General features: G+C 38.2%; 1 protein-coding gene across 2 annotated transcripts in view; it reads right to left on the bottom strand.

Annotated features, from left to right (window-relative positions):
• Positions 1 to 2,733: 2,733 nt before the first annotated feature.
• STK38L (serine/threonine kinase 38 like) overlaps positions 2,734 to 27,383 on the bottom strand; it is an 82,408-nt gene continuing 57,758 nt past the window's right edge. For both annotated transcript variants that reach the window (XM_027129382.1, XM_027129381.1), the window contains exons 3-14: positions 26,008 to 26,059; positions 20,665 to 20,787; positions 20,322 to 20,405; positions 14,074 to 14,197; positions 12,391 to 12,545; positions 11,682 to 11,784; positions 11,441 to 11,502; positions 9,571 to 9,688; positions 9,015 to 9,138; positions 7,712 to 7,807; positions 5,637 to 5,728; positions 2,734 to 5,530 (exon numbers count right to left, since the gene is read on the bottom strand). In XM_027129382.1, coding sequence (XP_026985183.1) covers positions 5,403 to 5,530; positions 5,637 to 5,728; positions 7,712 to 7,807; positions 9,015 to 9,138; positions 9,571 to 9,688; positions 11,441 to 11,502; positions 11,682 to 11,784; positions 12,391 to 12,545; positions 14,074 to 14,197; positions 20,322 to 20,405; positions 20,665 to 20,787; positions 26,008 to 26,059 — 1,261 coding nt within the window. In that variant the 3' untranslated portion in view covers positions 2,734 to 5,402. The remainder of the gene's footprint in view (positions 5,531 to 5,636; positions 5,729 to 7,711; positions 7,808 to 9,014; positions 9,139 to 9,570; positions 9,689 to 11,440; positions 11,503 to 11,681; positions 11,785 to 12,390; positions 12,546 to 14,073; positions 14,198 to 20,321; positions 20,406 to 20,664; positions 20,788 to 26,007; positions 26,060 to 27,383) is intronic.

Here is a 27,383-nt window from a genome sequence, read left to right on the forward strand (position 1 = left end):
GGGATGGCAATAGCACCAAAAAGACCAAGCCCTGATCACTGGGCCAAACGTCCATTGTTTGAATGATGTCCAGAGACCCACCCGTACTCCTGGTTCTCTGAAGGACAAGAAACCTGGGGTCCCAGTAGCTGAGCCATGGTCTAGCACAGTGGTATTCAGTATTCCTATTTTAGATGGGTCAAGAAAGACGTTAATGGACCAGCCTTCGGTTTAGTGGCAGAACCAGCAACAAAATCCAGATGCAGTGACTTCAGGGAAGAACCATTGCTATAAGCCTGTGTGGCACCCTTTTGAGTATCTTGGAGGTTAACTCCACTTTGGGTCTGGTATCCCGTAGCCCTGTGCTTTAGGGGAGCCTCACTCTGGCACCAGGGACGTGAATCCTGATTAGTTTTAAATCAGTCACCAGGCCAGGTTCTGTTGTAGGAGGGGATGGATGACATGATAATGGCCAACAAAATGTGTGTGTTTGTGTGTGGGGGGGTACTTTGCTTAGAATGCTTCTGGAAAAGGTTTTCTTTGCTCTTAAAAAGAGGATGAACAAGCAGTCGTTTCTCTTTTTAAAGACTTGTTGTGTGAGGATTTGATGCTTAGGCTCCCTGTGGCCATCTAGCCCCTCTAAGAAAACAAGACCAAGGACATCCAACACAATGAGGATGACAAAGTAGAAAAATGCAAAGAACTTATATTCTTTTTTTTTTTTGCGGTCCTCGGGCCTCTCACTGTTGTGGCCTCTCCCGTTGCAGAGCACAGGCTCCGGACGCGCAGGCTCAGCGGCCATGGCTCACGGGCCCAGCCGCTCCGCGGCATGTGGGATCTTCCCGGACCGGGGCACGAACCCGCGTCCCCTGCATCGGCAGGCGGACTCTCAACCACAGCGCCACCAGGGAAGCCAAGAACTTATATTCTTGATGATATTTTTGAGATCCTAAATTTACTCTGGAAGGTCCCTATATTGTGTCTTAGTTTTACACGATACTCATTTTCCTTATTGTTGAAACCACTTTTACTTTCATCTTCTGATACTTGCAGTCAAAAGCACCCAAAGTGACAACTCTGTCACTTGCTTCCCATGTGTTTTTCTGAGGTCTAGAAGCATACGAGGTAATTTGCAATGAAGCATGCTCTGTGGTTTGGGAGCAGACTGGACTTGATCCAAGAGCAATTTATTACCTGTTTGGGTAAGTCACGCTCAGCTTCATGTTCATCACCTGTAAAATGATAGTAATTATTTTATTTCACAGATTAATAGAATAAGGTGAGAGCATTTTGTACACCAATGTAAGTTCTTTTAATCACAAGATGCTTTTGAAAGAAGGTAAATGTAGAGAGGAGTCCAAGTTTGCTCCAGCGTCCAAATTTTGACACTCAATGTTTTCACCGTTTTGTCTTAACAACAGCATTACTGAAATAATGTCAGGGAACAGTTGGGAGCACAACTAGGATGAACAGGATTCTGATTGGCTCCCTCTGAGCTCAGCAGAAAGAGTATCATGATCAATGATCAGTGTCTCCCATGGGACAGATGTGGTGGTACCTGGGTACCTGGGGCACTTACATCACTCGTTTCCATACTATTTTGAGGCATTTTCAATTTAATTTTGAGGCATTTTAGATTTCACTTCTGCCTGCCAATTGGTTTTGGCCTAGTGGGTGGGGTAGCTGTATATAAACCTGTACAACTATCTTAATTGTTTAAACACAATTGAAACTTAAAATATTTATTTTGTTCTTGATGTAATTCTTTAAGTATAAAAGTTGGATACATTTACAAAATAGTCTTTCTTGAGTTTTGGATAACACCTATCTCAAAACTTGAAAATATAACCAAAAAACCTCACCAGCAGAAATATTATAAACATAGTTTTTATTCTTTTCTTACCTTCAAGGAAAAAGGCCTCATGCCACCAAAACATTTCTTTGAAACTCAGTAACTGAAGACAGAACTCGATAGCCTGGTGATTATTTTTCCAGACAACTGAATAATTTATATTGCTTTAAAAAAAATAACTAAGATCTATTTTTATTATTTCAGACCTTTTTAAAACAGCAATATCTCCCTCATTTTTTTCACAAAAATCTAAAATATCTCTAGTAGTCCTAAGTGTCTTGTACTTATATTTGTTCCAAGTGTTTGCTTCATTAAAAGTTTCCAGAAATAAGTGCACTTCTATAGAGAAGATAAAATTTAAATAAAGACAAGAGGAAATAATCATGGTTGTACCAAAACGGTTATTTTGAATGTTCTCAGTCTTAGCAATTCAAAGAGAGAGTGTGTTTGGTGGGCAGGGACCTCTCTACTGATTAAAAGCTCAATTCGTTTATTTGTAGATCATTGATAGATGGATAGCTGTTTCTCCTACCAGTAGATACTGATGGGTTGATTGTCTAAAGGTTTTCTACAATAAAGCACCAAAAATAAATGTACTTAAAAATGTTTTGAGATATACAGATTTATACAAAGGTAACAGGCATTTAAAAAAACAGAAAAAGTATGTTATTATAGAAATAAATGAAATCCTATCTTGAGCCTTAGCAACCAAAGAAAGTTTAGAATATTCCACACTTATTTTCCATTCAACTAATAGCTTATTAAATCACATATATATTCCATTCAGAAGAGGTTGACTTATAAGAAATTCCCTATTCTCAGATTGTACTATGCTTCAATAAATTTAAAGATTTAAAGCTATGTTAATAAGAAAAGCATAAAAGAAAAATAACATAACTTGCTTTAATATAAAGGTTTTTTTAATAAAAAAAGTCAAAGTCTACATTAAATCAGGAAATCAATAAATCTGAATTATACAAGCTTTCTATATACTTAGAAAAACCAAGAACACACAGTTTATAACAAAACTCTTTAATTCAAAATAGAGTCTAATTTAAAGAAAATGTCATTATGCTCAGTTGATTAGATAGGGTTTTGTCATTTAAATTAAATGGTTCACCTGAAATATGGGAAGTATATAATAGAGAAAATTCAATCTCAAGGGTACTTCGCAAATCATCTAGCTAATTTGCATCATGAATCAAATTCTTAGCTTCCAAAGGGCAGATACAGACTTCAATTGCTTCTAGATAGGCACTTAAGAAATGCTTTTGATGAGGAGGAAACCCCAAAGATTATGAATCACTCTATTAACTCCAGGGAAAAATGAGACTCTAAACAAAGTAAATTTTCCCTAACTGCCCTTCCACTGCCAAGAAACCATAACTGTTCCCAAGTTCTTCCTATTATTAAGAATGAAGGAGATGGAAACTAAAATGCTCTATTCTTATTCAATTAAAAGGTAAACTCAGCTCCTTTATATCAATCTCTCTCTCCAACTTGAATTAATGAATTTTTTTATACTAGAAGAGTTACCATATTAGAGCCAGAGAATGTTGCAATTTCCCCATATCTTACCCATTCACTATCACACTAGCAAAACATCCTTTTTTTAAATGGGGGGGGGGGTGTGTTTGAGAAAAATCTCATAAAACTAAACATAAGTTAAAGATTTTTTACAATTAGAGGCAGTTATAATTAGAAAAACCAGAGTTAGTCAAATTGAGATAACCCCAGGATTTTAATAGTTCTCTCTCCTAGATGAGAGATGATCCAAATAAGAAAAATGGAGATGAACTATTAGATGAACACATAACAAGTATCAAACAAATACTAGGAAAGAGTGGGGTGAGGGAAAGGGAAAGGAAGGAAAGGGAGGGAAGGGAAGGAGTGGGGAGGAAGGGAAGGGGAGAACAGGGCAGGAAAAAAACCTAGAATGACCTTATTAAAACACTGTGGAGTTCCCCAGCAAGCAGCGACATTTATAAAATCTTTTGTAGATTTGCATAATGATCCTATGCAGTTCTTCCCCACTAAGAAGAACATCCGTACAAATAAATTATCATTTTAGATTCTGATCACAGATCATTTGTAATAGTGATAACTGTTGTATCTAAAAAAATTCCACCAGTTAACAGTTAAGACAAACATTAGGCCATTCTTTGATAAAGTATTACTTCTCCACTACTACTGATGAAACCAAAACCTCAGAGAGTCATTTTAAAATTAAAATGTTGAGCTAGAAAAGACTATTCCATTCTTAGGGAAATACCCAAAGAATTTGCTGCTGACATCATCACGCCTATTCTCTAATCACAACCCACCGGCCTTCATTTACTTCCTTAATTCCATTTACATTAGCCACAGTGATGTAGCTAAACATGAACAATATTGCCCTTGAATGAGCTGGCCTCTATCAAAGATCTGAAGACAGCATTCCCACAGGACAGTAGAATTCTCCTCAGTTGTGAACATCCACTCTGTTCAGGATCTTTGGTACATTTGGAGTATAAGAAAATAATGGCACAATAATACAAGTACTATCAAAGGAAAAATTTTCATCAAAAGAAAGAAAAGTTAACCAGCCATGATATGTAACAACTTTCTAGAAAACCAAAGTAAATAGCTCTTTGTTCTCTACAAGTCCATTTACATGATCAGAAGTCTGACGTTTAAAAAAATAGTTTAATAAAAATACACTAGTTCTCTACAAGCAGCCCTCATGGTCATTTCTTAAATTCAACTCACCATAATCAAATTAAAATAATGCCATGTCCTCTTGTTAAAAAAGAAGTCCTCTTGTCACAAGAAAAGCAACTTTACATTTTATATAATACAGTACATCTCCCTATGAGTATACAGACTACGTATATAAAGGTCATCAGTATTTCTGAATGCAAAGTAAATATATTAGTGGAGTGCTTGAGTGAAGGTGTTAAAACTTCCTCATTATAAACTTGTCACTCCCTACTGTGGAGTTTGTGCAATAACATGATGATAAATTCTATTTTTTAAATAACCAGTGTATTTCCTTTTTAAAATGTCTTAAAACCATTACGGAATTTGTCTTCATATATATTCTGTACATGTCCAAACCAATAGGGCAAGTGTTCTAATGGCTTTTATTGATTATCTAGACCCATAAGGTTTGCAGTAAAATAGCAATACTGCAGTGTTACCTACAGGTTAGCCTATGTTGCTTTAAATGACATATGTTGCTCCTGAATTGATTAGAGGTGTTACAGTACAAAGCCACAGCACACACAGGCAGAATGGACCTTAATACGCATGTAGGCAGTGCAGTTAGAAAGGGATGTACATTTCTTTTATTCCAGTACCTTCATATAATAAAGTTAACAAAAATAATAAAATATTAAAAAAAAAAAAGCCAGCTGGCACTGCCAACCAATTCCTGTAGTAGTCTTAGAAATCCTAATCCTGTAGAATTTCCTCTTGTAGTCAGAAGCACCACCATCTTCGGGAGTATTTCAGTGTACTGTTATCTACGCCAAGCAAGCCTGGTGATGCAGCTACCTGAGTTCTCTGGGTTGTGAGCGAATGTGATCTTCATTCATAATTTCCCAGCTTTCATGTAGGTGGGGATAGAGCCACGCTGAGTCAACCCTTCAAACCTTTTATAGGTATAATTGAGAAAAACCCAGTCTTTGGATTTGTAGTCCGGTTCTGTGGTGTTTGGCACTAGGAAGATAGAAAAGTTAACGAAGAGCAAAGGGATTTCATTAATGAAAATGTCATCATCTTCAGAGACTTTTAATAGTGTTAATTGTGTTGTAGATTGTCCTACCTGGTTGTAAAATATCAGATTCAGGAAAGTCATCAAAATTTGATGTATCATCAATGCTTTTGATTTCTATAGGGATCGCTGCTGGCCTTTCCCTATAAAAAGGTATTGAGTAACCATGGTAAGTTTTCTTGAACTCAGTTTTCCAAAACATAATCCTGCCTGCAAATTCTGCATGCTGTTCTATAGATATTAGAAGAGCCAAGGAAATTTATTATGGATTTGAAAACACCTGTAGTTAAGTGGATTTCATAGATGAGTATAATTTTTTTATTAAAATATTATCATTTACTTGGAATTTTTATTTCTTTGTACCAAGACTTTCTCATGCTGTCTTTTTAAAGAGGAAAAATAAGAGTTAATGAAAGGGAAAGCAGAAAAGATTTTATTTAAAGACCTTTGTCATTATATAAAGTACCCTAGATATTGTGGGGACTGGATCCTACCTAATTAATTCAGGAATAGAATTCTTCTAGTAGAGGATCCGTAAATCAAGTCATTTAGGAAAATAAGGGGCTCAAAGAGTGAAGGGACTACACATTTGTGATGAAATCTGAATCCAAACACTTCTCAGTCATATAAATGTTAAGGGGATCAGGGACATTAGGTTAAAAAAATACTAAGTCATGAAAATACCTTCTTATCATGCTAAAAATAGTTAAAAGAATTTATCAATTTTTATTGCTTCTATTTTTTTAACAACTACTTATTGGATCTATTAGGTGATAAGTTTACAGAATTATGTAAGAGCATGTATCTATTTTCCCCAGAATTATTCTAACCTATTTATGCTTAATGTACTAACGTAATAAATTTACATTAGTTTAGTGTAAAGAAGCATAGACCCTGGTGCCCTGAGATCTAATCTCTTGTCATTACTTAGCAGGATGACCTTAGGTACTGCGACTGTTCCCTAATATAAAACCAGGAGACTGGACTGGTAGTCTCTAAGCATCCTTCCAACTGTAACAGGGGGGAATCATAGTTCTGCTCAATGAGGTGTTGTATAGACAGTATAATACAGTGTAGCAGGTAAGAGTCAGGACTCTAGAATCAAACTGCCTGGGTCTAGTTCTAGTTAGCAGTTCTAGCTAGATCATTCACTAGCTGAGGCACTGCAGGCAAATTAATTCTCTGTGACAGGTTTATTTTGAGGATAAGATGAGAAATGCATCTAAAGCACTTAGAACAGTGCTGGACATACAATAAATGATCCCCCCAAATTGGCTATAATCAGGTAGAGTGCCTAGCATATCACAGAAGCTCCAGTGAAGATCTCCAGTGAAGGGACACACAGACTGTCTTGAAGGTGAAAAGGGGCTGGCTAGGCAGGGCAAGGGCAGGGGCAGGGAGGTGAGGAGCATTTGCGTCAGAATGAAGAGCAAATGACAAAACCCTGGGGTGGGAGAAGTGGGAAAGACCATACAAGATGCAGCTTGTACAGATGAAGCAAGAGCCACATCCTACGATCCTGAAAAGCAGTTAAGGATCCTTAGTTTTATTCTAAGTGCAAAGAGAAGGAAGAAAACGGCACGATCAGACTTGTTTCTACACTGTTGCTGTCTGAGGAATAGACCAGAGCCACTGAAGGTGGTTTGGCCACAGACTGAATAAACGCCAATGCTCACAACGAACAACTGTAAGCAAATTCTTAAAAGTTACTTACATTATTTAACTTTCCCCACAATGTTCAAAAGAGGGACTGTATATTCTTACAAATTAATGAAGGAGACACAGTATGGTATATTAATTAGAGGACAAAAATGAGGGGTTATAGAGTCAAATGTAATTACATCTTTGTTGTGCCAACAGTCTCCGTCACGTAACTCTGAATATCAAGATCTAAACAGGGGCACAATATGTGCTTTTTCCTTGAAGTGGACATTAGATAAAATGAGTCATTTAGCTATAGCCACTATAGTCTCACTCATTTATATACTCCAGAGAACACTGATTTATCACATTATCACAGTGCTACTTCTTGTATTTAATCTAGCAGAATCAAAGAAAAATTAATCACCAAATCTAGTAGAAAAGTTTTTACTCAGACCTCTCCCACTCAAAGCCTATAAACATACCTGATGTGCCCCCAATCTACACCTTCAAAAAAAGGATGACTTTTTATTTCTTCTACTCCACTATTCCCAATTCTATTTTCAGAATCAATACAAAACCTGGAAAACGGAGACAGAGAAATTATCATATGCAGATTACATCTAAAGTAGTCTATTTGCATGATTTCAAACATTTCATCTTTTTTTCTGTTTACTGAAGTTAACTCTATTGTGGGAGATGTGGGAAAAAAAATAGAAATCATCTATAATTGCACTGCTCAGACATAACTACTATAAACACTGAAGCCATTTCCTTCTAGTCTTTTAATATAATTTTTAAAATATTGTGTTAATAAGTAGTTACCATTTTAGGACTATTTTTTTCACTTAGAACATTTCTCAAAGTCATTAAATATTTTTCTATAACTTCATTTTCTAAAATTTACACATGGAAACACTACAATTTATTTAGCCAGTTCACTATTGTTGAACATTTAGAAGGTTTTCAATTTTTCATTACTAAAAGCAATATCAAGATAACATACTGTACCTAAATCTTTACACACATCTGATTATCTGCATATGCGAAATTCCTAGAAGTAGCATTGCTGGCTCAAAGGTCATAGACAGTTGAAGATTTTGTATAATATGCTGCCAACTGGCTGTTCCCATGGGTTGCCCAATTTATATTCCTTCCAGCCATTTACAACAGAGGCTAAACACTTCCATCTTAGTTGAGAAACAGAGTGGAATCTTGTGCTTAGAAAAGGTTTCATATAGAGACTTTTGTGATATGAACTGCTACTAAGAATTTATTTTCCCTTTCTCTTTAGGGAATAGGGATATGGTCATTGTATTTTTTTTTTTTTTTTTTTGCGGTACGCGGGCCTCTCACTGTCGTGGCTTCTCCCCTTGCGGAGCACAGGCTCCAGACGTGCGGGCCCAGCGGCCATGGCTCACGGGCCCAGCCGCTCCGCGGCATGTGGGATCTTCCCAGACCGGGGCACGAACCCGTGTCCCCTGCATCGGCAGGCGGACTCTCAACCACTGCGCCACCAGGGAAGCCCAGGTCATTGTATTTTAACAGGAGTGACCTTTGAAATAATACAAGGCCTCTTCCCTCTTCTTAACTCTGACTTTTTTTCCTGCATCATTCCTTTTAAGAGTCTTCATTTTTAAAAAACACCTTTTCTTTACTGATGCCTTTGACTGTATAGATCAGTGATAGTCTTTTTCCTCCCACAAAGCTGAAACAGGCAATTTAGTCTTTTAGGTCCCTGTGAAGTTTTAAGATAACACAAACTCTTCTAGGGATTTAACTACTAACCTAAGAATTAAGTCCTTGGCTTTTTCAGATATAGGCACCTCTGGAGGAAATACCAGAGTTTCTTTCCAGTTCATCACTTTCCTATATGTTTCTTGAGGTGTTTCAGAGCAGAAAGGTGGATATCCTACGTATCAGAGAAAACAAGTTTCATGAGCTTTTGTGATCAAATATGCTACACCTATTACATGTGTGTCACAAAAAACAAAATAGCCCTGGGTGCTCTGCTTAACGATAAAAAATACCACCATTCAGCCATTTATAATAAAATTGCTAATAAGGTCAATAAAATAAAGGATTTAAAGCATTGCCCCGCTTTTACCTAAAAGGCCATGCAGACACAATTTTGATACACGGGAGTTCCAGTTAAATGCCCCCTTCCTGACAGAGGATCCCTGGAGAGCTCACTGATATTTATCAGTGTGTATTTAACATTGGCGGATGTCAGAAATCAGCTTAAAGAGTTCAGGTGTTTCAGCCCATAATATCTACAATATGTTCATCAGTGGCACTCAAGGAAATTTATATGGTATGAACATAAATGAATGATAAAACATACCTATTAGCATTTCATACATAATTACTCCCAAAGACCACCAGTCACACAATTTGTTGTACCCCGTCTGCATGAACACTTCTGGAGCAATGTAATCTGGTGTCCCCACTGTGGAATATGCCTGCAAAGGAACAGCTTGTCAAATCAGTGTTCTCAATATAGATTTCTTTAAAGATCCAAGTATGGCCCACTACTGGAAAAAACAATATATACAGAAGTTAATTTTTCATTTAATACTTGTTTTGCGTGTTTATCATGTATAAGGCTTGGTGATAGGCACTGAGTCAGACAATTTGTTATTTAAGACATGATTTCTGTCCCCCAAAGAGCTCAACAACGTTATTTATGTATTTAGCCCTAAATCCATTCCAAAAAGAATAAAAAGCTTGTGCCCAGTGAGCCTGGCTTCCCCACTCACTAGTAATGTGCTCTCAGGCAAGTTATTCAACCTTTCTGAGCCTCAGCTTCTGCTCACATAAAATTGGAGTAATAATACCTGCCCTAACAGAGTGGATACGAGGACGAAACAAGCGAAGGAATGTGTTTGTAAACTACAGCCTACTATAAAAACGTCACGTATTTTCATTATAAACTCATTTCCAGGGCACTGCTGATCCATTAGAAAGCAATGCCGTTTATGATTGGCATAGAGTGGGCAGGGGATACAGGTTCTAAAAGAATTTCCTGCCCCAAATACCAAGAGTCCCCTCTGTTTCTTCACTGGGAAACACTGATGTAAGTCACGATGGTCACAAGAATAATAAAACCTGCACATGAGTAATCAGTGTGAATATTCTGTAATCAGGGGGTACAGAATTCCCATCATAGCCTTAGGCGGTATTCATTTTTCCCTTTAAAAGTAGGAAATACTACAATTCTTTTCTCAATTGTAAAATCTGATCTAAAAGTGACACATTTAAAAGTAGAAGGAAGATTCTGTCATTAATGCATAGCTCAAAACATTTTAAAAAACTTATAAAAACACCAAAATGTTTTACAAGCACAAAGAGTTTACTTGGGCTAATGAGAGAATGAGCTCAATAATGCAAAGGTCATTTTATTTGCTTTGAGAGGGTATCAGACTCTTGCCTTTCAGTCTATTTACCTTCCTGAGGGACTGCTGAATGAGTTTCTCTTCATCACTTGGTTGAATTTAACAAATATTTAGAGTGTCGATATGTACCAGGCTGTTGTACAAGAAGTTAGGAAATTAAAGTCAAAAGGCACATTCCTAACCTTGACAATGTTCATGGACCTAGTTAAGAGGATAAAGGGAAAGAGGAAAAGGGGCAAATGATTCTAATATTTGCTGAGTAATGGAGGAGGAATCGTGTGGGGTTAAAAATAGACAGTGTCGTTCCACATTAAAGCAGTCATTAAGTTTATCTGCAGTAAAGTCTGCTTTCCAATTTTATTTTATCTATTTTATTGTAACACTGTTAACATGCCTAACTTTCTGTTTACTTTCTTTATGAAGTTCTTAGAAGCACACAATAACCTTACTTATGCTGATTGACATTTGTTGCATCAGGACAGGTAGGGAAAATGGAAGCATGAAAATCATACGGCATTTACTACAATTTACACTCATCTCGGTGAGTTTTATAGAGAATGCACTCGTAAATAGACAGATTAACTAACTATAGATATGCTTGGTAAAATATTCTGAAGTGAAATCATAAAGTAAAAATCAGCATTTTCCTTTACAGGCAGGGAAATGTTACCGAGAAACTAGGAAAACTCTATGATCCTGGAACAAGCTCTATCATTGCTATGAATGAAGTAAGAACTAATCATTGTGAAGCTCCAAATTACCAAGCAAATACCAAGTGAGAGTTTAGGACCAGGGCACAAACTTCTGCCTTCAACTCACCAGTTGTCTCCTGTTCTTCTTCCATGTTTCTGCTTTCCTCTTTGAGTTCATGTTCTGGAATGCTAATTTCAACAAGACAGAATTGTAATTACGAGGGAAAAACTCTTACCAGAAAACAAATTCACACATATCCATTGAAAATACGTTGGTTTAAGGGGTGAGGAGAAGGAGAGAAGCTTCAGTTCTCAACAGTCCTGCATTAACCAGCTGTACTACTTTAACCCCCAAAAATCAAACTTACAGAAGTCACTTGGTGGGTTGTGTGTAAGATTTCTGTAGAATTCAGTCCTATGAGCCTTCTTTAATCCCGTGCACAAACCAAAATCAGATAATTTTACGTGACCCTAAGGAAAAAAAGAAGAAAGACAAAACCTAGTAAAATCAATAGGTTTTATTAACTTAGAGACAAAAGCCTCATTAAAAACTCTTCTAAATGGGCTTCCCTGGTGGCGCAGTGGTTGAGAGTCCGCCTGCCGATGCAGGGGGCGCGGGTTCGTGCCCCGGTCCGGGAAGATCCCACATGCCGCGGAGGGGCTGGGCCCGTGAGCCACGGCTGCTGAGCCTGCGCGTCCGGAGCCTGTGCTCCGCAAGGGGAGAGGCCACAACAGTGAGAGGCCCGCGTACCGCAAAAAAAAAAAAACCAAAAAACCCCACAAACTCTTCTAAATGCAATCATAAAAATTCTTAGCTTAGAATTCATACAGGTGAAACGTAAAATTATCAATATTTGATGATGATTATTTTAAGGAGTAGAAAATGGAAGATGATAAAAAGACAGCCAGTTTTCCCTTGATGTCATTTCACTTCACAGCTCTCTCCTACTGTATCAGTCTATGAAATAATGTAGGTTAGCAATAATATAAATTGCAGTTGCCCATTTCCAATCACAAAATCACCTCTATTACTTCATAAAATAATCAGCAACCTAATAATTCACTTTATTCACATGCCTTGGCATCCAATAAGAGGTTGTCTGGTTTAATGTCCCGATGGATGAAACCCAACTGGTGGATCGCATCTATTGCCAGAACAGTCTCTGAAATGTAGAACTGTGTTTCCTCTTCCGTCAAAGTATCTTTCTTCATTAGCAATGTCATCATGTCACCTAATTAAATGAGAATAAGTACCATGTGTTAGAAATGCCTCAAAAAGGGGAATGCCTTATAAAAGATTTCTTTGTAATATACAACATATGCCTGATTTTTGCACTTTATGATCTACCCAGTGTACCTCCTACCATCTCTAGGGCCCAATAAAAAAAGTGTCACTGCATAAGGAAAAGTTTCATGACATTTAATGGTTTCAAGGTAGAAAGTATGTGAAATCAGATCAGGGCAGAGGTGATAAAGAAGTAATATCTACCACTCAACATCCAGAATAAGTGGCTGAGGAAAATATGTCAAAATGTGAGAATGAATCAGTGTAAGCACACCTGGAAATGGGATATATTCTTTCAAATTCAGGTTTCAAAAACACTCAGTACTCTCTGGGCCAACAAAAATAGGTCATCATCCCACCAAAAGGGTCATTTCTAGACATTTTTTTGTTTTCAAGAAATCTTGCTCTTTTACAAGGGGCAAAGAATAAACACTGGTGAATTTACAACTCAGAATTGACAGTTGTTGATACTTTTTCATGATGCTTCATGTCTTAAAAAAAAAAAAATACCATGCAGGCTCTTTGTCCTCCATTCCCATTCTATTCCCCTTTCCCTTTTTGCTGAGTAGCCATTATCATGGATTTGGTTTGGTGTGCATTCCTCCAGCTTATTTTTGAAGTATGTTTTCATATACATATATATTAATCTATGAATTTACCATCTTTTGTATGTTTTTAAAAATTACATAAGTAATATCAACTGTACATAATTCCACAGCTTGCCTTATTATTCTACTTTGTTTCTGAGATCCTACTGTTGAAATAGAGCTCCTGACTTTTCACTACTGTAAAACATTTCATCACACAATTATGCCACATTTTATTTATCGATTCTTCTACTGATGGACATTAATCTTGTGTCTAGCTTTTCACTATTATGACACTGCTGCAATGAGCATCCTCTTACAGGCCTCTTGCGCACGTGCATTTTCAGCTTTGCTGGTATCTCTGAACTGCTCTCTGGAAGGGTTAGAGATTCCTTCGCACAGATGAGAGGCCCATTTCCCACAGCCCCATCAGACTTTTGGTGTTTTTACTAATCAGATGAGTGTGAAATGGAATCTCATTCTTGTTTTAATTTGCATTTCCCTGAATATGGGTGAAGTTGAACATTTTCCTATCTATTTGTGGACTAACCAGAGTTTTCTTGTGTACACTGCCTACCATTTGCCCACTGGGTTGTTTGTCTTCTTCTTTAGTGACTTGTTCTTAACTCCAGACTTGTAAAGATCTAAATAAGTATATACAGTAAACACAGAATGATAATATTTAAAACGTGCCAACTTTATCGTTTCTTCAAAATAATCTGATTTGTGGTCCAAATTAGCATTATTGTGGGAGGAACTATTAGAAAATCATGACTGACTGTGTAAAACCTCAGAGCTAGGGATATAAAAGTAAATCTAATAAAAAAACTATAATTACATATAACAATGTGCTTGTGTCAGTCTGTCATTGCTATTGTTTGCTTTTACCTCCAGGGAGAAATTCCATGATTAGATAAAGGTTCCTCTTATCTTGAAAACTGTAAAACATCTTCACCACCCAGGCACCGTCTGCTTCTACTAAAATATCTCTTTCTGCTCGGATATGGGCCACCTGGAAGAATGTATTTTGAAAAAATAATTGTAACACATTACATATTTTCCAAGCTTACTTCTTAACAATTATCATATTCTCAGTAAATTTGGAGAAGCTCAGGAAATAGTTTATTTTAGCTGATATCATTAGGCCTGAAAAGGTGGGATCACAAGGGGAAGCTGAGGCCTTTGAAGTAGAAAAATGATTAGTCTAAAATTTTTCTAACCAGAATCTCCACCTAGCCAAGGATCTTGGCTTTGTCATGTAAATTTAGGGTCTGACTTTTAAAAGTTAAAAGTAGTAAGCAATGCCCTATAGATGGGTATGACAAAGTCTGGGTCCTTAGCAAACTATTTTTAACTCTTACTAGTCCAAAAAAGGGACTGACTTGGTCTTTAACCATTAGGTTGTTTTTCTAAGAAGGAGAAACATTTATAATAATTTTATATCATTTTGTTACAATGAACTTTTATAATATTTATAAACATCTACAGCAAATCATTATATAACTTTTTGGGATTTTGCTCCTTACTTCTGTCAGACACATAATTACTAGAGCTACTATTACATGAACAATAGACTGAAAAATTTTATAAACTGAGTGATTTGTGGGGTTGGTATAATCAACTTTCAGATGCTTTTCCACTGATATCGTTATACATTCTTTCTTCAAAGATTAATGATAGGATTTGACTTTATGCGTTTGCTATTTTCATTGTGCATCATTATGAACTCTTCTGACCTAAAGCACACAAGAACACAGATTTTGTAAACCTTTTCATGACAACAAAACATGATCTGCTTAAATTATCTGGGATTATTGTATTATGATCTGATACAGTAAATGCTCTGAGATCAAAATCAAAGCACAAGAATAAACGTTAAAAACTAAAAACTTGGGCTTCCCTGGTGGCGCAGGGGTTGAGAGTCCGCCTGCCAATGCAGGGGACACGGGTTCCTGCCCCGGTCCGGGAAGATCCCACATGCCGCGGAGCGGCTGGGCCCGTGAGCCATGGCCGCTGAGCCTGCGCGTCCGGAGCCTGTGCTCCGCAACGGGAGAGGCCACAGCAGTGAGAGGCCCGCGTACCGCAAAAAAAAAAAAAAAAAAAAAAAAAAAAATCTAAAAATTTGTTTTCTGGCATCAAAAACCTTAAAATCTCTCTGGACCTGTTTCATAAAGTGAAAAATGATACCAAAATTCTTACCTATTGCCCTTTACAAAGCATTTTAAGACGGTAAAGGAAAAACAAACTTTTGATGTTGCCTCTGTGGTTGTCAGGATAAACTTGGCATGATTATTTTTAAGTATCTTAAAGCCAGATTACAGGATATGTTTTCAAAAATGAGCTTATGTTTCTAAAGTATAGGAAGTATCATGCACAGTAATCCAGTACCACAATAGTGGGGAGAAAAGTTGCTACTTAATTTTGCAGAGTGGTTAGCATTCAAGTAAATGTGATAAAAACTTAAAATAATGACATATTAGAATTGAGTGGGGAAAAGGTTTTCTAAAATGAAATTCAATGGTGACAAAAGCAGATTAATTTATATAGGGGAAAAAACAACCCCAAAGTGCGAAACAGACTTGATGTTGGACTCCAGCGAGATCCTCCTGCAAAATATTCTAGACCAGGGCTGTCCAATAGAAATAAATGTAAGCCACGTACATCATTTTAAGTTTTCTAGTAGCCACACAAAAAGTAAAAAGAAATGGGTGAAATTATTTTTAACAATATAGTTTCTGTAACACCCATATATCTAAAATGTTGTAATTTCAGTATATAATCAATATAAAAATTGAGATATTTTACACTCTTTTTTTTTTTTTGCACCAAATCTTCAAAATTTGCTGAGCATTTTCCATTCACAGCACATCTCAATTCAGACTAGCTACACTGAAGTGCCTACTGGCCACGTGTGGCTACTGCTGCCTTTAACTGCTGCCTTTTGTTCTTCCTCTAAAACCCAACCCAGGACTAATCCCATATGGCTTAGTTAGAAGATTCCTGTTTATGTCCTCATCTCTGAGGATCAACATCTTGACACAGACACTTATTCCCATCATTGTCTGCAATTCTCTAACACAGCTCAGTATCTCGACCTTCCTTGTCTTCCGAACCGCTTCCCCCTGGAATCAGCCTGTGTTCAACAGAACCCCTGTCACCTCAGCTCTGTTCCTGTCACCTTCTCATCCTAACTGAAATCAGGCTGTCCATGGAGAGTCCCGTCTTCCTGCAGAGTGAGTTGTCAGGAATGACCTGCCTTCTCTCTCGTGTTTCTTGGTTTCCTGCTCATCCTAGCTGCTTCTGAACCACTGATACTCTCCTCATGCCCAGCTCCTCTGCGGGCATGCTGTCAGGCGCCGTAGCTGTCATCCTTCCTCCTGGTCAACCCCCTCAGTCATTCATGACTTCAGCTCGTGGCTCACCAGCTTCCTTTCCATCCTTTCTAGTCATGGGTGAATTTCAAGATCCATAAGGACGAACCACCAAATACCCCATCTGCACAGCTCCTGCATTCTCCCTCACCTCCAGTGATCTTTTCCTCCACTGCACCTCAGCCACCCATGGTAATCTTCTTGTCCTTTTCATAACCAATAACTGCCCTCCCTCTAAAATCTCCACTTTAAGGAACTCTGTTTCTGATCCCCACCTTTTATCCTCCCAGGTGTCTTATTCTTGTACTTCAATCTCCATTCCATGGACCCTACACCACTTTTTCTCTGTTACTCTCCTCAGAACCTCATTTCTTTCTCTACCCGGCCTTGGTTCCATCATTATAGTCACTCTTTTGCAAACAGCTTCAACTCCCTTGTCCTCCTCTCCCTCTGTTGTATTTGCCTGGCAAAATACCAACCCTAGTTAGGCCCAAATTTCTGCCTATTCTGTACCTGCCCCAGAGCAACTAAGTATTACCAGAGAAAAATCACCCAACGATACCAAGTGGTTTCACTTTACGTTCACGACTGAAAATCTCAAGGGACATTCAACTGCAAGTCTGCTTTCCCACACTTCAAGTCAATAGTTGTGACTGTTTCACAACTTCTCTCCGCTTACACCTCCAGCAAGCTACCTACCCCTCCTTTCCTCCTGCTGATGACTCCCTTATTTGCACTCAGGAGGAACCTGGCACGCCAGATCAACCACCCTGCGTTTGTTCCTACTTTCTCTGCTTTTCTTCCCTGTCGTAATGTCCCAGCTCCTATCGAAGATCAACTTCTCTGTCATCTGTGTACTCCCATAATTATCTGCCTTCTCTCTCCTGCATCTTCAATTTTTCTCTCTCTAATGGATTCTTCCAATCAGCAGTGCCTTAACAATAACAACAAAGAAACCAACATTCTTTACCAAACTGTTCTTTGTTCCGCTTTAAGTGAAAGACTTATCTATACTCACGTTCTCCACTTCTTGCTTCCCATTTTCTTTCCCACTATTCCACTTAGGCACTCCAATCCACTGGAGCTGTCCTTCCCAAGTTATTCAGAATCTCCAACAGTGACACCCAGTGGCCTGTCTTCCTCTTGCCCCCTCTCTTAGCAGCCTTCAACATACGTGACCATTCACCTCCTTTGAACGCTTCCTTCTGCTGGCTCCCGTAACACCATGTTCTCCTAGGGTCTCCCTTAACTGAGCAGATGTCCCCTCTTAGTCTCCTTTCCTGGATTCTCCTCTGCCTAGTGTTCCCTAAGGCCCTCTTGTCTTCGCTATATTTGTTCCCTAGGCAACTTCATCTGTCCCATTACTTTAAATACTATCAATCTATTGGTTACTTCTAAATTATATTTCTTTTTTTTAAATTTATTTATTTATTTATTTATTTATTTTTGGCTGCGTTGGGTCTTCCTTGCTGCGCGCAGGCTTTCTCTAGTTGTGGTGAGCGGGGGCTACTCTTCGTTGCAGTGTGCGGGCTTCTCATTGCGGTGGCTTCTCTTGTTGCGGAGCACGGACTCTAGGCGCACGGGCTTCAGTAGTTGTGGCTCGTGGGCTCTAGAGCGCAGCCTCAGTAGTTGTGGCGCTCGGGCTTAGTTGCTCCGTGGCATGTGGCATCTTCCTGGACCAGGGCTCGAACCCGTGTCCCCTGCATTGGCAGGCGGATTCTTAACCACTGTGCCACTGGGGAAGTCCCTAAATTATATTTCTAGTCAAACTTCTCCCCATATTCTAGCCAACTGTCAACATAATTATCTCTACTTGGATATCCAACAGGGAGCTCAAACTTAATATGCCACAAAGAGAACACTTGATTCCCAGTGTCACCAAACCTGTTCCTTCCTCAGTCTTTCTTACATTAGAAACTGACAGCATCAGGCATCCCATTCCCAAGTAAAACTCTAGGTATTATCCTTGATTCCTCCCTCCCTTTTCACTCCCCTTACCTCTCCTCTCACCGCCCCCCAACACAGAGTATGTCACAGAAAATCCTGCTGGCTCTTCCACGGAAACATAATCTGTTTGACTTTTTTCCTCTTTGCTGTTGTATAAGCCACAGTCACATCCTGGCTGGAATCGCTACACAGTCTCTCAAGTGTTCTCCCTGCTTCAACTCTTGTTTGTCCTTCCAGCAAGCAAAGGGATTGATTCATCTTTGTAAAACATCCATCAGACATGACGCTTCTCTGTTTAAGCAGAACATGGCTTCCCACTGCATTCGGAGTAAGACCCACATGGCCTGCAAAGCTGTGTGATCTGGTCCCTGCCTCCCTCTCCCCCTTCATCTCCACCACTCTTCCCCTCACTGAATTCAGCCACAGTGGCTTCTTGCCGTCTCTGAGCAGGCCAAGATTATGCTTGCCACAGGGCCTCTGCATTTGCACCCCGGATCTTTGTTCTACCAGATCCTTAGATCTCATACTTTCTAATTATTCAGTCTCTCATCAATATTCCCTTCTCCGAGAACCTTCCCTCATCTCATTCTTCCTCCTAAAGCCAGGTCATCTGCATCACTTTATCCTTTTGTAAAATCTATCTTCATACTACTCATCAGAAATGACTATTTCAAATAGCTGTCTGCCCTTTTTCCCCACGACTGTCAGTGAACAAGAATCAGGCTTCTCCTGTTAATCACTGTACTCCCAGAATGTAGAATAGTATTTGACACATCATAGGCACGTAATAAATACTTGTTGAATAAATGGAATAGAAATAAAGTGAAACAGTGCAGTGAAAATTAAAGTGGGCCATATTTAAATAAAAATCAACATCATACTGCTATAATAACAAAGTAAGCTGTAGGTGGGACTAGAGACTGAAATCAAGCATTAGGTGCAGAGAGGTACCATCTCTCTCTGTACCCTTGTTGAGTCCTTCACTAGCATATATATGTTCACTTAGAGTTCACCCAGACTGGAGATACAGGTGAATGCATGAAATAATACTACTGATGTTTTCAGATTTATGGCCGCCCCATAAACTGCATCAAGTCACAGGAAACGTGGAGAGAGCCCAGGAGTACAAAACTGGAGTGGTTACAGATTTTGGAAATATGTAAAATCAGCAAATTCTCAAGAGACTGGTTTGCTTATTTTATAGGTAACAGGGACTGAGAGAGCTGAGAACTGTCCTTTATTTTCACTGAATTCAGAGAAGAAGGTATTCTGTTACAGACTGAATGTTTTTGTCCCTCCTGAAAATTCCTACGGTGATGTGCTAACTCCCAGTGTGACTGGGTTTGGAGACGGGCCTCTAAGAAGGTACTGAAGGTTAGTGAGGTCGTAAGGGGCAGGGCTAGTGTTCTCGTATGAAGAGACCCCAGAGAGTCACTCTCCCCTCTCTGTGCACACACCAAGGAGAGGCTATGTGGGGACCTGGTGAGAAGGCGGCCGTCTGCAAGCCAGGAAGAGCGCTCTCACCAGCAACCAAACCCTGCTTGCTCTTGGACTTCCAGCCTCCAGAACTGTGAGAAAAGAAACTTCTGTTGTTTAAGCCATCCAGTCTGTGGTATTTTGTTAGACATGTAAATCAGATTATGAATTTGGAAGAAATCTGAACTATAAGAATTGAGAAACAACGAAGCAGGCTACCAAAAGTCTACAGATGATACAGTAAGATGTGTAGGTTTCTTTCTAGAAGTCCCAGTTTTAGCACTTGCTCTAACACCTAGTCAGTGGACACCCCTTTGGCTACGTGTGTTAGAGAGCTCATACCTGCTCTTTTTCAAGCATATCAGCTTTTCTCAATATCTTCATTGCATAGATATGGCCTGTATCTTTCTTCTGGACCAGCCGCACCTAGAATGTAAAAATTCATATCACAAATGTCAAACAATCACTACTATTTGTTTCGGAGTGAAAGGTAGGCTCCTTTAAAGAAAGCAGTGTTGTAGTTTGCTGTTGCTGGTGTTTTAGAAATTCTATTAAAATTAAGCTATTTTAATACACATTTTAATATATTACACTACTTTAATACATATTGAGCTATTTTAATACACATTCTGAACTATCTTAAGATGCACATGTTCAACAGCAGTGACTTAAAAAAGAAGCACACCTCTCCGAATGCTCCTCTTCCTATAACTTTCAGAGACTCAAAGTCATCCAAGCCAAGTCTGGTCCGCTTGAGCCGTAAGAACTCTGTTTCCTTGCGAGCATGTTGTGATCGGCGTAACTTTTTCTATTAAAAAAGGACAGTTTAAAAGGATGATTTTAAAATCAGATTATTTCAAAGGAAGCCTATAGTATTAAAAGATGAGATACATTATAATGAGGGTAATGTAGCTAAATATTATATACTGGTGCTATAACTTATTTACCAAAGTTGAATATTTATTAAGCGTGGAAAAAATAAAATAATCTGAAAAAAACAATTTTAAATTTTTAACAATTGATAAATCTTTATTCTTGAGGCAGACTCCATTAAATATTTCTTCTTAACTAGTTCACATATTCTTTCATTTTTATGCTAAAGTAATTCAAAAACAAAAATTAAACTTTAGGAAATGCTAATAGTATTCTGATATTGATTTTTTACCGTCAAGAAATCTACTTTGCTTCAATTCCCTAATTTCCAAGGTTGTTCTGTCACAACTACTGAGACTTCTGACACCGAAATAACACAACAGCAGTATTTCCATACAGATTTATTTATGGTAGAATTTATTCTTGGGCAGATTTTTAATAAAGTGCTTGAGACTTGTCACACAACTTCTTGAAAATATGAAATTGCAACAAAAAAAAATTACACAAAGTATCCTTTAAAATATCCAAGTCAAGAATTTCATAATTCATTCTCCAAAGATTACAAAAAATACTATTAATAAGAAACATTATGAAATACCTGAAGGTTACACTTGGAATGGGCATTTATTTAACTGTTCTAAACCTCATTTTTCCCCTCACCAAACAAAATTCTCTTTTTTTGACATAGAATTATGTCAAATTACCTCTCCTAGTAGAGGTCACATAGAATGGGTAACGAACAAAATCAGGGAAAAAATTAAACCCCGGTTCATCTTCAACTGAACCCTATCAAGCTTTCAGTGGTTCAGGTCTGAGGAGAAAATAAGTCAAAATGACTGAAACTGTTCAGAAACATTGCTCCTAAATGCAGTACAAGATATAACCACTGAGTAGTCCCTTCCTACCCCTGTGTACATCTGTTTCCAAAAGGGTAAGGTGAACTATTAATTAGAATTATGCAAGCATGGGCTTCCCTGGTGGCGCAGTGGTTAAGAATCCGCCTTACAATGCAGGGAAGACGGGTTCGAGCCCTGGTCCAGGAAGACCCCACATGCCGCGGAGCAGCTAAGCCCGTGCGCCACAACTACTGAGCCTAAGCTCTAGAGCCCGCTGAGGCACAACTACTGAGCCCACGTGCCACAACTACTGAAGCCCGCGCGCCTAGAGCCCATGCTCCGCAACAAGAGAAGCCACTGCAATGAGAAGCCTGCACACCGCAACAAAGAGTAGCTCTCGCTCGCCGCAACTAGAGAAAGCCCGCGCACAGCAACGAAGACCCAACGCAACCAAAAATAAATTAATTTATTTATTTTAAAAAAAAAAGAAAGAAATATGCAAGTATGTATCATTAATGCAACAGAATTCTGATACTTCTAACAAAGTTAATCTAAGAGGATAAAATTAGGAAATATGTCTTCAATCTAAATATCTTTAAACAGCTAAGTAAAGTCACATCAATGGTGAAAACAGTGAAGACCTCCTTTGTTTAAAAATGCCTTTTAAATAATAATGTTGAAAAATGAATTATTAGTAAAACAAAAGGAGAGCTCAAAAGTAGCTTTTCAACTATATATCTAATAAAAAAGGCCACATGGTGGCACTATACCACCATCTTTCAAAACAGCACAAGCCCTTTTTAAAATTACATAAATGAACAAATATAAGAATTTTGAAAGGCATTCTGGATTTATGACTTTATGGATTATAAAACAGTGTGTAGTTGGATGTAGTTCAGAAACTGGTCTAATCTGAATGGAAAAGATTGACCTCATCACACAGTTTCATAAATTATGCTCAAAATCGACAGACAAGAGAAACAGCCAAAGAAAATAATGTTTATTAGTATTTGATAGGTTGTGTAGTGCAGTAAGTAAATGATGTTTATGTAGTTTTGGGGACAGCTATTAAATGGCAAAAAGGAAGATCACAGTGTATGGAATATATAATCCTACAAAAAAGGGAAATCACCTACAACATTGTTATAGTACTTTAAAAAAAAAAAATCTATCCATGATATTAGAGTCAGTGTTGTAGTCCAGAGACAGCTGAAACAAGTTCACATTAAACTACAAAAAAAAAAAAAATCGATGAAAAATCATTGACACATCTGCTCACAACCTGTGTAGATTAAGTCACCTTGAAAAACGAATAACATTTTTGAGGTAATCACATTCTTTCCTCTCCAAAGACAACAACAAAAATCTGTGGACAAACTTAACAGCTCATGGCTCTCTTGCAGCTTAAGACTTGCCCAGTTTGGTTTTCCATTAGAGTAAATAATATTCCACGTTCGATGGGATTTTAAGTGAGATGAAACTAGAAGTACGCCATTTTCTTTTTTTTCTCCATTCCTTTTCAAATTGGCGTTCTTCAAACTCTCAATCTGTAGGGTGCTCGGTTTTTGTAGAAGACAGTGTACACAGAAGTTTTAAGATAAGAAAGGGGTCAGCTAAGAACTTCACCTCAGTATAAATGCTTTTTAAGGCCACGTTATATATGGTTGAGTTTTCACAAATTATTTCACAAATAACTTTCTATTACAGAATGGATTAAGGATGAATTTATTTTTATAAAACAATTTTACTTTGAAAAGACCCACCCCACACAAAGATAGTTCCAAAATACTGTACGTTAGATTGAGAGACCATGTCTATTTTATAGAATGTGACAGCCTGGGACCTAGTATGGGGCCTAACAAGAAGCATTTGTGGAATTCAAATACCTTTACCAAAAATTTTAGATGTTTTATAAATGGTTATAATGGGCCAATGAGCATTTTTAGGGGTAAAATCACCTCACATTTTCTACAAGTTATTTAAGGAGAAACAAAGAAAACAGCTCTAGATGTACTTAGTACTTCCTGGTGTGAACCAGAGATTACAAGCTGTACTCAACTCACAGATGCATTTGATTTGGGACCCCAAGTTGTTTTTTTTTGTTTTTTTTGTTTTGTTTTTTTTTGTGGTACGCGGGCCTCTCACTGTTGTGGCCTCTCCCGTTGCGGAGCACAGGCTCCGGACGCGCAGGCTCAGCGGCCATGGCTCACGGGCCCAGCCGCTGCGCGGCATGCGGGATCCTCCCGGCCCAGGGCATGAACCCGCGTCCCCTGCATCGGCAGGCGGACTCCCAACCACTGTGCCACCAGGGAAGCCCACCCCAAGTTGTCTTTAAATCACTCTAATGACTTGCCAATATTTAAAAAAGCGAGTGTTTTCACAAAACTCCAGATTTCCAGCTTCTCTTGAAAAATAGGAACTTGGCCTCACTGGGCCAACGGTGCAGCCCCCTTGGGTGGGCAGCAAGCAGCTCTGGGACCAGTCAGTCCCTATCAAGGCGCCAGTCACCGGGCGACAGGCATAATCGGGCTGGTGCTCTTGTTCTCTTTCAGTAAAGTGAAAAGTGGTATGTCTTTATCAAAAGATAAACTGTGAGGAGGGAATCTTTTACAACAAGGCAAAAAAAGAATCTATTTCTTCGTGGAAATGAAAAAAAAATGAGAGTTGAATATGCAAAGTATGTTAGATCAAAAGAATATAACCTAAGACGTCACTATGAAACAAGCGTGGCCAGCTTTTCTCATTCATGTTTACCTGCTTGGCCCTTGGACATCTGCTTTCATACAGTTGTTCATTATTAAAGTTCAATAGTCTTCATATATTCATTATTTTGTACATACCCCTTAACGATCATGTAAATTCTACCTATTTCTTTAAGATTCAAATCAATTGTTACTTCTTCCATGAAACGTTTTCTGATCCCCTGAATTAGGGGAAAAAAATCTCCATATTTTCAAAGTTTGCCACATTCTATCGTGTGTACATATTTTTACACACACACGTAATCTTTCCTTCCAATCTGTAAACTCTTCAGGGAGAGATCCATTGTCCATTTGTTCATTTATTCACCAAATATTTATTCTCGCCCTCTGACAGCCCTGGAGATGTAAGGAGTTTCTACTCTGGGAAGATGGTATTTTAAGGCTGCCACAGGGACAGGAACAGAGCTCTGTCCCAGTGGACATGATGCCTAAAGTGAGTGGAAAGAGTCTTGAAGAATAATGAGACTCAGGCAGGAGGAAGGAAGAGTTCCAAGCAGCAAAATAAAGCACGGGAAAAGGTCCACAGGCAAGAGCGTGGAAATGAAAGTAATTTGACATTGTTGGTCAGCCTGGCAGCAGGGTGACAAAAGATGAGGCTAGAGACAGGGAAGCAGAGGCCAAATCATAAAGGGCCTTGTACACCCATGTTAAAGAGTTAGCCTTATCCCAAGAGTACTTGGGAGCCAGTGAAGGGTATTAAGCAAAAGAGTGACATGGTCAAATCTGGTTTTTGACAGATAACCCTGGTTGAAGTGTGTAGAAAAACTGGGAGTGGGAATGTGGCTGAGAATGGAGGAAGAGAGACCAGTTGGGGGCAGTGATTCTTCAGGTGAAATACACGGTAGTTTAAACCACTGGGTTCATGGCACCAGACTAGTGAACTGGGTGGTTTTAAGAAATATTTAGGAAAAATGTAAGGAAATTTGGCAACTGATCAATTATTCTTGAAGCCCTCTTTTCTTATTCCTCACACTAGATACTATTCACTGAATATATATATGTTCTTGGAATTAAAAAAAAAAAAGCTGCCCCCTTTCAAAGATTTCCATCACAGCAACAAAGGAAGAAGCTCACGTTCAAATAGGAAACCCACATTATCTAAGTTATAAAATCATCTGATACCATTATAAGAAAAAGTCACTGGGGTTGCTTTCATACAGTAGTTTTTCCCCCTTTTATTGAGATATAATTGATATGTAACATTGTGTAAGTTTAAGGTATACAATGTGATGATTTTGTTTTTTTCTTTTTTGGCCATGCCGCTCGGCTTGGGCTTGCGGGATCTTAGTTCCCCTGACCAGGGATCGAACCCGGACCCCCTGCAGTGGAAGTGTGGTGTCCTAACCACTGGACCACCAGGGAAGTCCCTACAATGTGATGATCTGATACAGGTATATACTGTACCTTGTGAAATGATGACCACAATAAAGTTAGTTAACACATCCATTACCTCACATAACTATTTTTTTTTGTAGTGAGAGCGTTTAAGATTTAGCAACTTTCAATTATATAAGAGAGTACTGTTAACTAGAGTCATAGTAATTATAGCTTACATACCTCTTCATCTGCTAATCCTTCTTCTTCCATAGCCACTTCTAATTTCTTCTGCCTTTTCAAAAAAAATTATTTAAATTTTAATATGTACCTAAGTATTCCCACTTAAGAAATGTACATTTATTTTTTCAAGTTTACACTCAGTTTGCCATGCTAAAAAAATCTTTCAAGTTGAATCAAAATAATCACTAAGAATAGTGACTAATATCTATAAACATATATGCACATGTAAATATTTCTTTCTCAAAATATAAATACAGTCCAGAATTAGCTGCCTCATACTAGCCAAATGAATAATTTACTTCTAAAGCTGCCTAAATGAATCGTTAGCAAAGGTGACTCATGTTCTGATACAGAAAACTCTGTTATCTAGTGTTCAAATCTCCAAAATCATTAACATTTATCAGAGTTTATACTAGATGTATAAAAAGGTAACTACAGTGACTAAAAGTAAAAATTTTTAAGGTGGACATCCCTGTGCTCGAACCTCGGTTTTAACGCTTATTAGCTAAAGGAGCTTGTCTAAGTGCTTCACTTAAACACTAAACTTGATTTTCCTAATTAATCACAGAAAGATGTTCAGTGCAATTAAGTGTATTTTATTCTAATTCTTGGAAAATTGGAAAGTCATATACGTACATTAAAAAATAACCCATTAACTACCAGAACATTTGCTTTTCTAGGTATAGCCAAGTTCAGTTCTTCAATATTTTAAAATGCACCCTTAAAGTTACTTAAGCTACAGGTGAGGGGGGTGATGGATGAAATAACTAGTAACCAGAGAGATAGCTGTGGTACACATTTTGCAACTCATTTCCAAGTGACTATTAGTATTTTATTTCCATGGCATTGCTCTTTTTCCTAAAGATAAACCTGGGAGAGCTCGTCCTAATTAGTTTTGGAGCGTCTCAGATAAAGACTAACTTTCAAGGATTTATCCAAATGGGTATGAGGGCTGAGGATTGAAACCATCATACAAATCTTTTGGCATTTGTTGTTTATGACAATATGTCCAAAGATAAGCTCTTTCCTAAACCACTGTTAAGATCCTTTTTATTTCTTATGGAAAATTCATAACAAAAATACCTAAAGCCTGTTCATAAATCAGCACCTAAAAGTATATCCTCCACTGACTTTCTCAATTCTAGTAATAAGCACCTACCCTGATGCTAATCACACTGATTTTTATCTTTTTTTACACATTATTCACCCAAGCCCAACCCTTCCAATGGACTAAGTTCCTAATGCTGGATTCTGTCCCTGCCATCAGGCACCTCCAGGTGCCACAGAGCTGCTTGTTGAATGATTTGAGTTTTCTTCTCTGCAGGAAGAATCCAAAGAGTAAGAGGACCATTAACCCAGGAGGACTATCAATATAC

The sequence above is a fragment of the Aethalodelphis obliquidens genome, unplaced genomic scaffold (genome assembly GCF_003676395.1).
Source record: "Aethalodelphis obliquidens isolate GAN/ISIS:26980383/991018 unplaced genomic scaffold, ASM367639v1 scaffold36, whole genome shotgun sequence".
NCBI lineage: Eukaryota > Metazoa > Chordata > Mammalia > Artiodactyla > Delphinidae > Aethalodelphis > Aethalodelphis obliquidens.